This window comes from Hyla sarda, chromosome 2, assembly GCF_029499605.1.
Source record: "Hyla sarda isolate aHylSar1 chromosome 2, aHylSar1.hap1, whole genome shotgun sequence".
Lineage (NCBI taxonomy): Eukaryota > Metazoa > Chordata > Amphibia > Anura > Hylidae > Hyla > Hyla sarda.
This window is the reverse complement of record NC_079190.1, coordinates 388,072,721-388,088,244: the sequence shown is the minus strand read 5'-3', so window position 1 is coordinate 388,088,244 and position 15,524 is coordinate 388,072,721. Positions and strand designations below refer to the sequence as shown.

Below are 15,524 nucleotides of genomic sequence, written 5' to 3'. Positions count from 1 at the left end.
ACCTTACTCCTTCCATGAACAGCTGCTTGGGATTGGCAGTTTCTCGCCATCAGCTGTGACTATAGCCACAGGCACTATGATAAGGGTCGGCCACGCAGAGGCACATGCGATCACATGATGAATACTATCTAAGGAATAAACTTCATCTGTCTTCTCTATAGGGGCCTACATGAGTGCAGAGACTCATCACATTATACAATCGCAATGGTATGAGTTCAAGGCCTATACGTGCATCATACATTGATAGCACTTCGTCATTATCTAAGGGAACCTGCCATCTTGTACATGTAGTTCTGCCTGTGCAGAATGGTATAGAGCAGTATATGCTGAACAGATTAATATATAGTTTTGAAGGTAAAGATTTAGTATGACAATCTCTGTATGTTCGCTCATACAGGAAAGGCCAGTAAGACCGCCCACTGGATTCCTAAGAATAGAGAAAGCAGGGTTTAATTACATTAATACAATGTATGCTGAATTATTTTCTCAAAACAATGAACCCACAATTTGGAAAATCCATAACATTTTTTGGCATGTACAATAAATTATTGCTTTAGTGACTGCCAGCTTAATGGGCTCCACGCTATTTTCTTCCTGTAGCAGACAACACAATTGGTGTAGTGTGTTATGGAAAATATATCCTTTTCAGTAGTGATTGGTGATCTTGGCATAGTAGATTTGCCGGGCCGAATACAACAGCATTCAGTCCAGCAATATGTATAGTGTATGCTTCGCCACTCACATACACATGCCTGGTAGTAGGGGAGAATGGGCAGGGGTAATAGGATAATAATAATTATTTGTATAGCGCCAACAGATTCCACAGCATTTTACAATTTTGGGGACATTACGATATTACACACTAAATATTCAAACAGGAGGAGTGAGGGCCCTGCTCGTGAGTGCTTACAGACACAGACAGAATCAATTAACTTTTTTCGTAACGCCGAAGATAATGGTAACAGGATAGGTCTCATGTTTTAACCACAGCCTGTTTTGGCCTTTTAAGAGACAGAAAATCTTTAGCCAGAAAAGCTGACCCTAAACTATTGGGATTGGAATAGTGAATCTGGGCCAGTAACTTTTGGGAATGGGATTGAGACAAATCGCAAAAAAGTGCTTTATTGATACAATGGTCCAGCTCTGTTTTATAAATAGGGTGGGTTTACCCACAATGGCCCTGATTTACTATTGCAAACCCGACATGTTTTGTCAGGTTGTGCGTCAGATTCTGTCTGTGCCTGAATTTGGGCCAGGATTGAAAATAAAAAACCTGACCAACTATCCATTTCACTGAGGAAAAAATGAAAAAGGGGCATGGCAATCAACGGAAGGGGCGTGGCCAATGAAAAGGGGCATGTCCCGACATTTTCACAAAAACCCAACATTAGACATGTGCAGAACCAAAAATTTCGTTTTTTTAGTTTTGTTCGTTTTCGTTTTTTTTTTTTTTTTCAGTTCTCTGAATATTCGGAATGCTGTGCATTCGTCATATTCAGTTTTCGGATGCATCCGCGAAATTTTTTTTCATTTTCGGATGTATTCGTTTAAAAAACGGATGCATTCCTTAAAAACAACGAATGCATTCTTTAATCCGGATTTTTGGTTCTGCACATGTCTAGTGATCCCTCAACATACGATGGTAATTCGTATGTTGAGGGATTCGTGCAGTGTAAAAAAGTAAAGTCCTACTCACCTGTCCCCGCTGCTCCCGATGGTGTCCCCGGGCCTCCGCTGGGCTCTCCTAGTCCTCTTCGGTACTCCGCTGGGCTCTGCTGGGCTCTCCTGGTCTTCTCCGGTTCTCCATTGTCTGCTGCAAGACCTTACTGGGCCTCCGTAGCGACGTCATCACGTCGCTGCCACACGCCGTTCCTATTGGATGACGGGACAGCGTGCGCGACGGCGTCATGACGATGTCAGAGGGAGACCCATATGAAGGCCCCGGACCAGCCCAGGACCCACCGGAGGAAGGCCTGGAGCAGCGCGGAAAGGTGAGTGAACCTGCCCGGGCTGCTTCAACTGCTATCCGGCAGTAGCTTAAGCATTATGTGCTGCCGGATAGCAGTTGATGCATGGCCCCGACATTCGGTATACTGATAACGAATGCATTCGTTGTTCGTTAACATGCATATTCGTTATGCGTTAGTTAACAAATGCATTCGTTAACTGTATATTCGTATGCTTTTTCGGAATTTTGTGATTTTTTTTTTCGTGCATTCTTTTCGTAACGAACATCCGAAAATGGGAAAATTTGTTTCTTTCTGTGTTCGTTACGAAACGAATTGCACATGTCTACCCAACATATTTACTAAGGTTTCCACAGAAAATGTGGAGGAAAACCCTACAGATCAGAGCATGTGTAAAAAAGCTAAATGTAGGAAAACCTTAGTAAATACTGTGGAAAAAAAATTGTAGGGAATTAAAACCCACAAAGAAAACTCCACTCCACTATTAGTAAATCAGGGCCAATATATTCAAACCACTATTTCAAAAAAAAAAAAAAATCACATAGGTGTAAGTGTATATCAATCTGATCAGCTTCTCCTGCTTACATGTTACTTGTAGATTAGACAGGTTCCCTTTAATGAATTAAAATATACCATACATATATATTTTCTGTGGCTGATTGCCAAAAAAGCAGAGTTAATCCTGTGTTTCAGGTTTACAATATCGTATTAAAAGGTCAGACAGGGATAATAACTCCTTTTATAGGTGCTTACGTCTCTGCGCTGCTGCCGTGCACTATTCTCTCATATTTTTTTATTTTTTACAGATGACTATTAGAAGAGAATAGTTATAGATATGACTACATCCACTGTGAATACATTTCTGATGTATTTATCATGTCAAAATAAAAATATTAATGTAAACAAGGGACAGCATTTGCAATTACAGTGACCCCCCCGACCTACGATGGCCCCGACATACGATCATTTCAACATACGATGGCCTCTCAGAAGCCATCACATGTTGAAGGCAGCATCAACATACGATCCCTCTCAGAGGCCATCGCATGTTGAAGGCAGCATCAACATACGATGCTTTTGTATGTCGGAGCCATCGCATAAACGCAGATGGCTGCCCGGGCTTGCTGGGAGTTGTAGTTTTGAAACCTCCGGAGGTCCGCAGGTTGAAGACCACTGAGGGCGGATGATAAGAGGATGATGAAGGTGGGGTGTGGGATGATGACAAGAGGATGATGAAGGGGGGTGGGGATGATGACAAGGGAATGATGAAGGGGGGGTGTGGGATGATTACAAGGGGATGATGAAGGGGGGTGGGGATGATGACAAGGGGATGATGAAGGGGGGGGGTGGGATGATGATAAGGGGATGATGACAGGTGATGATGATAAGGGGATGATGAAGGGGGTGGGGATGATGACAAGGGGATGATGAAGGGGGGGTGGGATGATGACAAGGGGATGATGACAGGTGATGATGATGAGGGTCTGGATGATGACAGGCGGTGATGATGATGAGGATGTTAATGATGGGGGTCTGGATGATGACAGGGGGGGATGATGTATTTCCCACCCTAGGCTTATACTCGAGTTAATAACTTTTCCTGGGATTTTGGGTTGAAATTAGGGGTCTCGGCTTATACTCGGGTCGGCTCATACTCGAGTATATACAGTATACATGCTTCATACACACACAGATAGAATAGATCAGTGTTTACCAACCAGGATGCCTACAGAGGTTGCAAAACTACAACTCCCAGCAAGGCAGTTAGGTAGGCATGTATGTAGATAAGTTAGGTAGCCCGGTATCACAGTAAGTGAGTGTTTTCCAACCAGGGTGCGTTCAGCTGTTGCAAAACTATAACTCTCAGCATGCTCAAACAGCCTTTGGCTGTCTAGGCATGCTGGGAGTTGTATTTTTGCAACAACTGGAGGCACCCTGGTTGGGAAACACTGGTATAGATACACACATGCACTTTACATATAGTCATCCACAGTAGTAACACACACACAAGCACAGTACATAGACACACACACACACACACACATATATATATATATATATGCAGGGACACCTACTGTAGTCAGGCCCCATGTTGTACAGCCTCTGCAGTCTCCTTTCCTCACAGCTCTCTCCTCCCCCTCCTCCTGCTCAGACGGCTGAAGGCTGAGAGAAGAGTCCGGGCTGAGGGAAGATACCAAGTGCAGTGGGTTTGGGGGGAGCGTGACTGTGGGGAGGTGAGAAGAACTCCAAAGCTGCAAATTAGTTTATTTTTTAAAAAAAAGTCAGATATTTGGGGGCCTTCTTGTTTGACTGGGTGCCTGGGGCCCTGAGCACAAATTCCAAGAGCAGGATTGTTAATCGCTACAGGACGGGCAAGCACTGGCTGTGCTCGGGGGCCCCCAGCCAGCTCGGTGCCCCAAGCAATCGCTTGGTTTGCCTGTCCTGTAGCGACGGGCCTGGTTTTGCAACATCTGGAGGTCTGCAGGTTGTAGACCACTGTCCTATACTTTACATTGCACGGATCCCTCAACATACGATGGTTTCAACAAACGATTTGGAACGGATTACCATCGTATGTTTAGGGACCACTGTACATTGTTAGAAAAAAGTCTAATGTATCAAAGCCAAACTTACTTTGAAATGAAAAATGAGAGAGATTTGATGCATTATGAGAATGTTCCATACATAGTATTAAAGCTAGTTTTCTGCCAGCAAACAGCACAATGTTGCTTTGATACTTGTACTTACGACCTCCATTTCATCCCAGCAAGGACTCTCCCCTAAAAGCCGAATGTTTCATGTTTGTGATTGAGCAGTTTTGACATTCCCTGTGCTTGTGACATATTTCTCAGAATTGGCACCTTAGGCGAAGTACCGTAACGACACTAGGGCAGATAATAATCCTTGTCCTTTGGAATAATTTGGGCAAATAGCTTTGAATATTTCATGTGTTACAATTTCGCATCTAGTAGCGTGAAATTAACCAAAGCCCTGCTAAAAACTGAGCCGGTTCTATTTAATGATATATGATCGGTTTAGGAAGATTCACTGACAGGCGAAATGACACAGCAGGTTTTTTCAAATTAATTCTGGAAATGTGCATAACTACTGCATAATGTATTATATTTGGGACAAAGTGTTACTTCTCTATTATTATCATTATTACATACTTTGCCTCATAAATGTTAAAGGCTTTCAAAATGACAAATTGCATGTTTTTCATTGATACTATCTTCATTATGGTTACTTGAAACATCCAAGAGTTTGCAGATGTAAGAATGTATTAAAGGGGTATTCCGTTATTTTTTTTTTATTTGACTATGCTAGAGGTGCTGTAAAGTTAGTGTAGTTCATAATATAGTGTCTGTACCTGTGTTTCATGGTGGTCTAGCAATACTTATGTGATTTTTGCCCCAAGGTTTATTTTAACAACATACAAAAGGACTGTCTTCTCAGGTTTTCCCAGGTTGCAGTGCCGCTCAATTACATTACTAGTCAGGTGTTCAGCCTGTCTTTGCTTCAATGGGCAGAGCGACTGCTGGGTGGGAGAGAGATCATTTTGCAAGAATTGTAGTTTTGCAATAGCTGGTGGCACCCTGGTCGGAAAACACTGGTCTATTGCATGGAATGGATCACAGGTGTGTTTTTAATGGGTGGATTGGTTGATGTGTGGAAGGGAGAAAAGTGACCTAACAATTTACGAACAAGGAATCATGGGACTTGTTGTTTGAGGGAACGAACTCCAACAGGAAACAGCTAGTTTACAAAAAACAGCCTCAGTTTAATGGTAATATCACAGGACAGCCATTTAGCCCCAAGATTAGCACAGATCCTTCCTAAGCATCACCATCTGGCAGGTACGTACTAAAATCACTTTATGGTAGATAACCCATTTAAAAGGGTTATCCAGGTTTTCTTAAAGGGGTACTCCGGTGAAAACCTTTTTTCCTTTAAATCAACTGGTGGCAAAAAGTTAAACATATTTGTTAATTACTTCTATTAAAAAAGGGTTTTCACCGGAGTACCCCTTTAACTTTGCTGTATTGTGCCTGTGATGGCAAATTATGTCTTAAGTGATTTACTTTCCTTGTGTGTTTCCACATGCATGGGGAGGATCAACTCTTGTGATTTCATGGTCCACCCCAGGTTCAGCTTTCCTCTGGACGACTGCTGTTTTGAACCTTTCCCAGGATCCTGTTAGGATCTACAGGGTGGGCCATTTATATGCATACACCTTAATAAAATGGGAATGTTTGGTGATATTAACTTCATGTTTGTAGCACATTAGTATATGTGAGGGGGGAAACTTTTAAAGATGGGTGGTGACCATGGTGGCCATTTTGAAGTTGGCCATTTTGAATCCAACTTTTGTTTTTTCAATAGGAAAAGGGTCATGTGACGCATCAAACCTATTGGGAATTTCACAAGAAAAACAATGATGTGCTTGGTTTTAACGTAATTTTATTCTTTCATGAGTTATTTACAAGTTTCTGACCACTTATAAAATGTGTTTAATGTGCTGCCCATTGTGTTGGATTGTCAATGCAACCCTCTTCTCCCACTCTTCACACACTGATAGCAACACCGCAGGAGAAATGCTAGCACAGGCTTCCAGTATTCGTAGTTTCAGGTGCTGCACATCTCGTATCTTCTCAGCATAGACAATTGCCTTCAGATGACCCCAAAGATAAAAGTCTAAGGGGGTCAGATCGGGAGACCTTGGGGGCCAATCAATGGGCCCACGATGACCAATCCACTTTCCAGGAAACTGTTAATCTAGGAATGCTCGGACCTGGCACGTTTCCTGAGTTTTTCCAGCAAGATGGTGCACCACCACATTATGGGTTTCAGGTACGAGAATTCCTAGATGAACAGTTTCCTGGAAAGTGGATTGGTCGTCGTGGGCCAGTTGAATGGCCCCCAAGGTCTCCCAATCTGACCCCCTTAGACTTTTATCTTTGGGGTCATCTGAAGGCAATTGTCTATGCTGTGAAGATACGAGATGTGCAGCACCTGAAACTACGGATACTGGAAGCCTGGGTTTTAACGTAACTTTATTCTTTCATGAGTTATTTACAAGTTTCTGACCACTTGTGTTCAATGTGCTGCCCATTGTGTTGGATTGTCAATGCAATCCTCTTCTCCCACTCTTCACACACTGATAGCAACACCGCAGGAGAAATGCTAGCACAGGCTTCCAGTATCCGTATACACTGCTATATACTACTATATACACCGCAGGAGAAATGCTAGCACAGGCTTCCAGTATCCGTAGTTTCAGGTGTTGTAGAATGGGCAAAACAAAAATTGGAACAGGACCCTCAGTTTACGCAGAAGATTTTGTTCAGTGATGAGGCAAACTTTTATGTGAATGGTGAAGTTAACAAACAAAACCACTGCTATTGGTCTGACACTAACCCACATTGGATAGATCCCTCCAAGACTGTTGGAACACAAAAATTGATGGATTGACAGAGATAGTGGGGCCATTCTTCATCAATGGAAACCTCAAGGCCACTGGATGTGCGAAATTGCTACATGATGATGTGTTTCCCTCTTCCTGCACTGAAGCTGGCATGTTCCCTGAGTTTTTCCAGCAAGATGATGCACCACCACATTATGAGTGTCAGGTCCGAACATACCTAGATGAACAGTTTCCTGGAAAGTGCATTGGTCATCGTGGGCTAGTTGAATGGCCCCCAAGGTCTCCTGATCTGACCCCCTTAGACTTTTATCTTTGGGTTCATCTGAAGACAATTGTCTATGCTGTGAAGATATGAGATGTGCAGAACCTGAAACTATGGATACTGGAAGCCTGTGCTAGCATTTCTCCTGCGGTGTATATAGTAGTATATAGCAGTGTATACGGATACTGGAAGCCTGTGCTAGCATTTCTCCTGCGGTGTTGCTATCGGTGTGTGAAGAGTGGGAGAAGAGGGTTGCATTGACAATCCAACACAATGGGCAGCACATTGAACACATTTTATAAGTGGTCAGAAACTTGTAAATAACTCATGAAAGAATAAAGTTACGTTAAAACCAATCACATCATTGTTTTTCTTGTGAAATTCCCAATAAGTTTGATGTGTCACATGACCCTCTTCCTATTGAAAAAACAAAAGTTGGATTCAAAATGGCCGACTTCAAAATGTCCGCCATGGTCACCACCCATCTTGAAAAGTTCCCCCCCCCCCCCCCTCACATATACTATGTGCCACAAACAGGAAGTTAATATCAGCAACCATTCCCATTTTATTAAGGTGTATCCATATAAATGGCCCACCCTGTAGATAACAGCTGATGACAGGAGGCTTGACTTCTTCTTACCTTGCCTGATAAGACAGCCTCACCATGATGTGTGCAGTCCAGCTGTACGTGCTCCTGTGATCAACTGTTGTCTTGAGCCAAACAGGAACCTGGGAAAGGCTCCAGTAAACAGTCATCCAGAGGCCGGAGGAATGAAGAACCTGTGGGATACCATGAAATCACAAAAAAGGTGTTGAGCCAACCCACACATGGAGGGCAAGTAAATGTACATTAAGACATAACGTGGCATCACAGGCACTATAGTGAAAAGTTAAAGGGGTTATCCAACGAACTGAATAAAAAATCAAAAATAAAACTCACATCAGCTTAGGACATTAACCTTGCATCTGTTATTCTACTGTGACCTTTTTATCTCCTGTACGTGGCTCTAATACACCTTTCTGCCCTCCTACTTGTTCCCTTCCCGGCACGCTGTCTTTAAACTACAGGTCCCAGAATCCTTTTGCTGCGGCACTGTGCTCACTTCCTCCTAACTGCCGTTTTCTGCCCCAGTCACTTGGCCCAAACACTTGGAATGTTACTAAGAAGCTATTCCCATCCTGCTAGAAACCTGCTATACTATATAGCAATGATTCACAAAATGGGTGACTCCATCTGTGGCAAAAATACAACTCCCAGCATTCCCAAAAAGTCAAGTCCATCTGTGCATGCGTGGAGTTGAAGTTTTAATGTTTTTAAACAGCTGAAGGCACCCTTTTTGGGAAACACTGCTACATAGAATACATATATATATATATATATATGTATATATATATATATATATATACCATATTTTAGTATTGCTATAGTGTGTTTACATGTAACCAGAGGTTGGTCTGGGCATGCTGGGAGTAGTAGTTTTGCAACAGCTGGAGGCACACTATTTGGGAGTCACATCTCCTGGAATCTTGCAGTTTACCATCTGGCCACTAGGCCTAATCATAAGCGGTCTTGTCAGCAGTCTTCTCCTTATCCTCACATGCAACATTACAGTGAAAGGGGACACCAGTGTATAGACATGACGTGATCAGGTCTTTCACAATAGGTAATGGTCAGAGCTCATTCTTTCCCCCTACCTGAACAGTGACATCTGCGCAGGTCACAGAGCATGTCTACAAAATAGTCCCAGTCAGTGAGTGCCTTCTAGTATATTGTTTCCTATGTCCATGGGGCTTATAGAATCTAAATTCTATACAAAAAGCTTGGGTAACATGGCTGTCCCAATAATATTGTACAGTAAATGAAAGAAAATCTAAAAGAAAAATTACAATCAAAAGATAGCTGGAGAATAGGAAAAAAGTATTCAGTATTTAGCTCTAATTCAGTGTTTTCCAAATGGCGTGTCTCTAGCTATTGGAAAACTACAACTCCTAGCATGCCCAGACAGCCAACGCCTGTCTGCGAATGCTGGGAGTTGTAGTTTTGTAACAGCTGGAGGCACATTGTTTGAAAAATACTCCTTATAGGTAGGGCTGGCCCATTAATAGCATCTACAGAATAGGTGGTAAATGTATCATCCCTGGGGGGCCAACCACCAGTGATCTCAACAACAGAGTTCCCCAAGTGCACCTTGTGAATGGAGCTGTAATGCATTTGTACTTTTGCTGTGATGGGACTGACAGAGATGGCACTCAACGCATAAGGGACGATTGAGATTGCAGGGGTTCCTGATGGTCATGCGTCCTGTGTTCCTAAATGTATCACCTGTCTACTTGAATACTGTGTTCTGAAGACAAGTAAAAGATAAACTGAGAACATTTTTTTTAATTTTGGCCTGGAGTTTTCCCACAGTTGAAGCCCAGAGATCACGATTTTTATCAGTAAAAGATTGAGAAGCCCTGGAATAAACCCTATATACATATATTGTAAGCTTGTAAGCTCCCTCTAGTGGTGATCACAGGCAGCTAAAAAGTATAATTTTACTATTTGTCTTTCCATGGGATATTGAGTCCTGGTAAGCTCCATGAATAAGAAAGTGATTGTGTTAAAAACACCTTAGACAGTTTTGTTATGCCAACTACTTTCCAAAGGTAAAGTTTTTAAAAATGAGGCAAAAAATGGAAAATTGGTTTATTGCTGATATCCTGGACCGACATTTCTGTTTGTGGATTTATGCATCAAGGGAATGCTTCTTGCAATGCGTTGCTAGTTTGGAATTCTTTATAAGAAAAAACAAACCTCTGACAGCCATGTAATATATAAGAAATGAATTAGTACGGAATTGTACTTGTACTTAATAAATAAATAAAAAATTGTGTGAAGATTTGCTTTACAGGTTTAAATTCGGGGTATATTGCCTTATTGAAACAAAAATGTAGCCAGCACCTAGCCCAATACACGGGTGCACGCTGCTGTGGCAAGTGCAAGACATGTAAAAAAAAAAAAAAAAAAGAAAATGGCAGCAGCACACTTGGTCAACAAAATGGCTCTTAGCGCACTTTTTGATCAAAACGTGTCCCCCATCCACCACGTGGAGGTGGCCTCATATAGGATGGGACCCTAGCATTCACTCACCTCAGGCTGGGCGACATGCTGGATCCACCTCCTGTGAATTAGGGGAGGGGATGCACGGCTACAGAGGGAGCCACTCCCCCCCCCCCCCCCCCCCCCCATATTGCACAGCAAAAACAAAATGAAACAATATTGCCTTATTGCAGACATTGTCACTTGATAATTATTGTGCAAAACATTTGTGTTTTATTTTTTTTACAGCTTATATTTTGTATATATATATATATATGTGTGTATAACCTGCACACAATTTCTTTTTTTTATATCCAGGAAGAAAAAGCAGAGGGGTTTATCAGTCTTCCGGAGTTTAAAATCGATCGTGCCAGCGAGTGTCGTAAGAAATTGTAAGTAAGCCCTAGACGGAAAATGATGTGTGTTAGATCATATACTGATTTTTATTTTTTTTGTCTGTTTTTGCTTTAAACAAAAAAAAAAAAGTGGACTGTGGGTAATGTAAATTCATGTTGCACACAGTTGCTCTACTTTTTTATTGCACATGGTCTGTTGTTACTAAGAACATGAAGACTGGTTAAGGAATTATCACATAAGTCTTTCCCCCAGTAACAGATACAGTATATGAAAAGGAGGCATGCCCTGTAGATCAATCTGCCATTGTCTTAAGTAAGACCAAACAACACTCTAAAGCCATCAGCTTTTCCAAGTGTGGTGGCCCAGTACGGCAGGTGTTACCCCGTACCTTCACTGCCCTGTCAGGCAGCATCCTTCAGTGTCCCCAGGGCCCCCCTGCATTAGTTTCTTCCCCATTGTAAATATGTTGTACTGTATAAAATGTGTTAACACTTTGAGTCATACCATGTGATATGTCATGTGATTGATACCTATGAGGTACTAGTGACCAGCTGACCCCAAGAGTGACCTATGGGCTCCCTGCTAGTCTCGCCCATAAAAGCCTGGGAGGAGCTAGCCTCTTTCTCTTTTTTTGCACCAAGTAATTGCTGAGGTCAGTTGTTGCCTAGTGTGAGTCCAGATTATTGGAGGCCTCAAGTCAAGTCCTGCAGCCACAGTCAAGTGCAAGTAAGCTAAACCTGCAGAATTGTCTGTCATCAGTCAAGTCAGTCTCTGTCAAATTGTCAAGCAACGTGGCCTGCTCCAAATTGTCTAGGCCTACTAAAATTCCCAGCAATCCCTTAATGTCTCTGAGTGACTGGTCACCTCCTTGGGCCGTGGCTGAACTGTATAGACTTTACCAACTGTTTACCCTCAGCAAAGCTACGTTGTCCATAACTTGGCGTCGGAATATTTATTGCCCCCTTGCCTAGCCCAGGATTCAGCAGTATACCTTTGGGTGGTTATAGGCTAAACCATGCCCTGGCGACATGAATACAAGGGGTTAATGCCATCTGCCCCTAAGGTAACAACATCTACCCTGCACCTCACACCTCCCCACCACAACTTTTGGCCTAACCTAGGACTAGTAGTACTACCTTCGAGTGGTTACATAGGCAAACCACGCCCTGGCATCACAAACATGAAAGGTTAATACCATCTACCCCTGGGCAACACCATCTGCCCCTTACACCTCACCTCACACCCCGTGGTTCACCATACATCACCGGGTGGAGTATCAGAACTCATGTTTATTTCCTCAAGACTGGCCAACTCGGCCTCACATCCCAGGATATGTGTAGCCGAGAGTAAATATAAAGAAGGGCCTATCTTTCTGTTGTCAATATGGCTCTGTCACCATAAGAATCCATTTGCTCTAGTATGATCCCTCTAAGGCCATCTTCATGTGGTGAAACAAGTCAGGAAGGACATTGGCACTGGTAAAACCTGCTGGCACTAGGACCACTTGGAAATGTGCCATTTCCATAAACAGCAATGCATTTCTAAACAGATTCTGCATATAGAGAATTGCCATGTAAATTCTTTCTGCAGAGGCCAGAATCAGGATTTCTACAGCAGATGTTTCTGCCGCAAAAATACCACCTGTGCACGGTGCAGCAGAATCCCATTAACAACAATGGGACACTGCTGCAATGAAATTTCTAAAAGGAATTTTCCACCTGATTTCAATTGGAAATTCTGTCATGTGAACATGGCCTAAGGAAGAAAGGCTCCATAATATAACATCTGAAAGAACATGCCACATTTTCCATGTTGGAATAATGTGACACAAATTGTAACCTAGTCCATTAGATGCTTTATTACATATAAAAGTCATACGAGGCATGCAGAGATACACATTAGGAATCCATTGACTCTGTTATGGCTTTGTACAACTTACTGTGTGCATGAGGCCTAATGTAGCTCCGCTTGAAGGGGTACTCCACTGCCCCAGCGTTTAGAATATTTTGTTCTGAATGCTTGGAGCGAGCGGCGGGGGTCGTGACGTCATGGCCACACCCCTTGTGATGTCATGCCACTCAATACAAGTCTATGGGCAGGGCGTGGCAGCTTGCATTGAGGGGCGTAAGGTGATGTCATAAGGGGCGTGGCCATGAAATCATGACCCCGCTGCCCGCACCCAGCGTTCTAAATGAACACCGGGTTCTGCTCAGAGATTGCAGGGTCGCAGCTGTGGGTCCCACGATCAGACATCTTATCCCCTATCTTTTGGATAGGGGATGAGATGTCTAGGGCTGGAGTACCCCTTTAAAGGAAAACTGTCACATATTTTCTCCCACACTATCCATAGGTACTGGTGGATAGTGCGGGAGACACTGATTAAAACGAGCCCTACCTTGGTCTGATCCGCACCGCCGTTCGCCCGCAATTGTAGTTTTAATCTCTGTGTATATCCTGCTGTAACTGGCAAGGGCGGGGCTTCTGCGGGCTAACGGACACAGACGTCAGCGTCGCTCATGAATATTCATCCCCCCTCCCTCCTGTTCTCCCTCTCTTCGCCACTCCTAACCAGAGGGAGGGGGGATGAATATTCATGAGCGGCGCTGATGTCAGTGTCCGTTAGCCCGCAGAAGCCCCGCTTTTGCCAGTTACAGCAGGATATACACAGAGATTAAAACTACAATTGCGGGCGAATGGCGGCGCGGATCAGACCAAGGTAGGGCTCGTTTTAATCAGCGTCTCCTGCACTATCCTCCAGTACCTGTGGATAGTGCGGGAGAAAATATGTGACAGTTTTCCTTTAATTAATTTTCTATATTGCAGTTTTTAAAATCTGTTCAGTAGTTTTTATAGAAAATGTTGACTTTTTTTTCCTTGGGACAGAATTACTGACCCTGTCCAAAGAGACATTTTACTGCAAAGGCCCAAATGCCATGGAATAACGAAACCCTGCACATAGAGTAAAGAGCTATTCATCTAGTTTAATTAGCTACATGAGGAATATAACCTTCATGTAGATAAGGTGCGCTTCTGAGTTATTTCTCTTCCACAATGTAGGTTCTGGAAATTGCTTCTTTTTTTTTCTGCTGATATTGAAAAGCAGAAACAGAATGCCTCAATTGGATCTGCCATATATTATTAAACATGTACAATACAATACAGACCTGATGTGTCAGTTACATTGATATTTAGCAGCCCTGTTGTCCAGGATTCGGAACAAAGCTGGCAATCCACCTGGCACAGCGAGCTGTCGCCAATTGTTCGCACTTCTGACATTTAGCACTTCGCTCCCCACTATTAGGAATGGATACTAAATGTCATCATACTAGAAGAAAGCAGTGAGTGTGAAGAGATGCTGAATTATTGTCCTCATAACATTGGGCTGGAGTACATGGCACCAGGGACGTGCACAGGAATTTTGAGGGGAAGGGGCTCAATGTGAAAAAAAGGGCACACCCGATCCATATGCAACTCCCTAGACCAGTGTTAACCCAAGTACAGTCCTTAAAGGACAACTGCAGCCAAAATTTTACTTATCCTCTATCCACAGGATAGGGGATAAGTGTTTGATCGCGGGGGGTCCGACTGCTGGGCCCCCCTGCGATCTCCTGTACGGGGCCGCGCCGTGGCCGACATGCCCCCTCCATACAGCTCTATGGGAGAGGCAGCGTTCATGCCTCCCCCATAGAACTGTATGGGGACGGGGCGGGGACGGGGCCTAAACCATTGAGCTCAGAGCTCAGCGCTAATGCCGGCGCCCCGTTAGGGAGATCGCGGGGGGTCCCAGCAGCCAGACCCCCCGCGATCAAACACTTATCCCCTATCTTGTTGATAGGGGATAAGTTAAATTTGGCTGCAGTTGTCCTTTAAATACCCCCAACAGGTAATGTTATCTGGGGATATAGTTGTAGAGATGCCTGATGCCCAGACCAAAATTATATCACCTGTGAAAGACTAAGGGAATCTTGAAAACACGACCTGTTAGGGCAGTGCTTCTCAATTATTTTCTGTCATGCCCCCCCTAGGAAGAAGAAAACATTTTGCGCCCCCCGCGCTACTGTAAATAGTATAATTTGTCTATAAATTGTTATAAGTACACCTCTGCGTAACACTGTATCCTTATTAATGTATATGAGGCTCTGTACACTGACAACAAGCAGGGCTCTGTACACTGACATCAAGCAGGGCACTGTACACTGACAACAAGCAGGGCTCTGTACACTGAGGTTTATAAGATCTCTGTTTGCTGTTCTTCCATAAGAAACTTCATAAACTTCACTCTTTACCTCATACAGATTATATATACAGTACAGACCAAAAGTTTGGACACACCTTCTCATTCAAAGTTTTCTTTATTTTCATGACTATGAAAATTGTAGATTCACACTGAAGGCATCAAAACTATGAATTAACACGTGTGGAATTATAGAC

General features: G+C 43.2%; 1 protein-coding gene across 5 annotated transcripts in view; it reads left to right on the top strand.

Moving 5' to 3' along the window:
- Nucleotides 1-15,524, top strand: part of CNKSR2 (connector enhancer of kinase suppressor of Ras 2) — a 422,316-nt gene that overhangs the window by 324,068 nt on the left and 82,724 nt on the right. For all 5 annotated transcript variants that reach the window (XM_056558612.1, XM_056558614.1, XM_056558611.1 and 2 more), the window contains one exon: nt 11,055-11,128. In XM_056558612.1, coding sequence (XP_056414587.1) covers nt 11,055-11,128 — 74 coding nt within the window. The remainder of the gene's footprint in view (nt 1-11,054; nt 11,129-15,524) is intronic.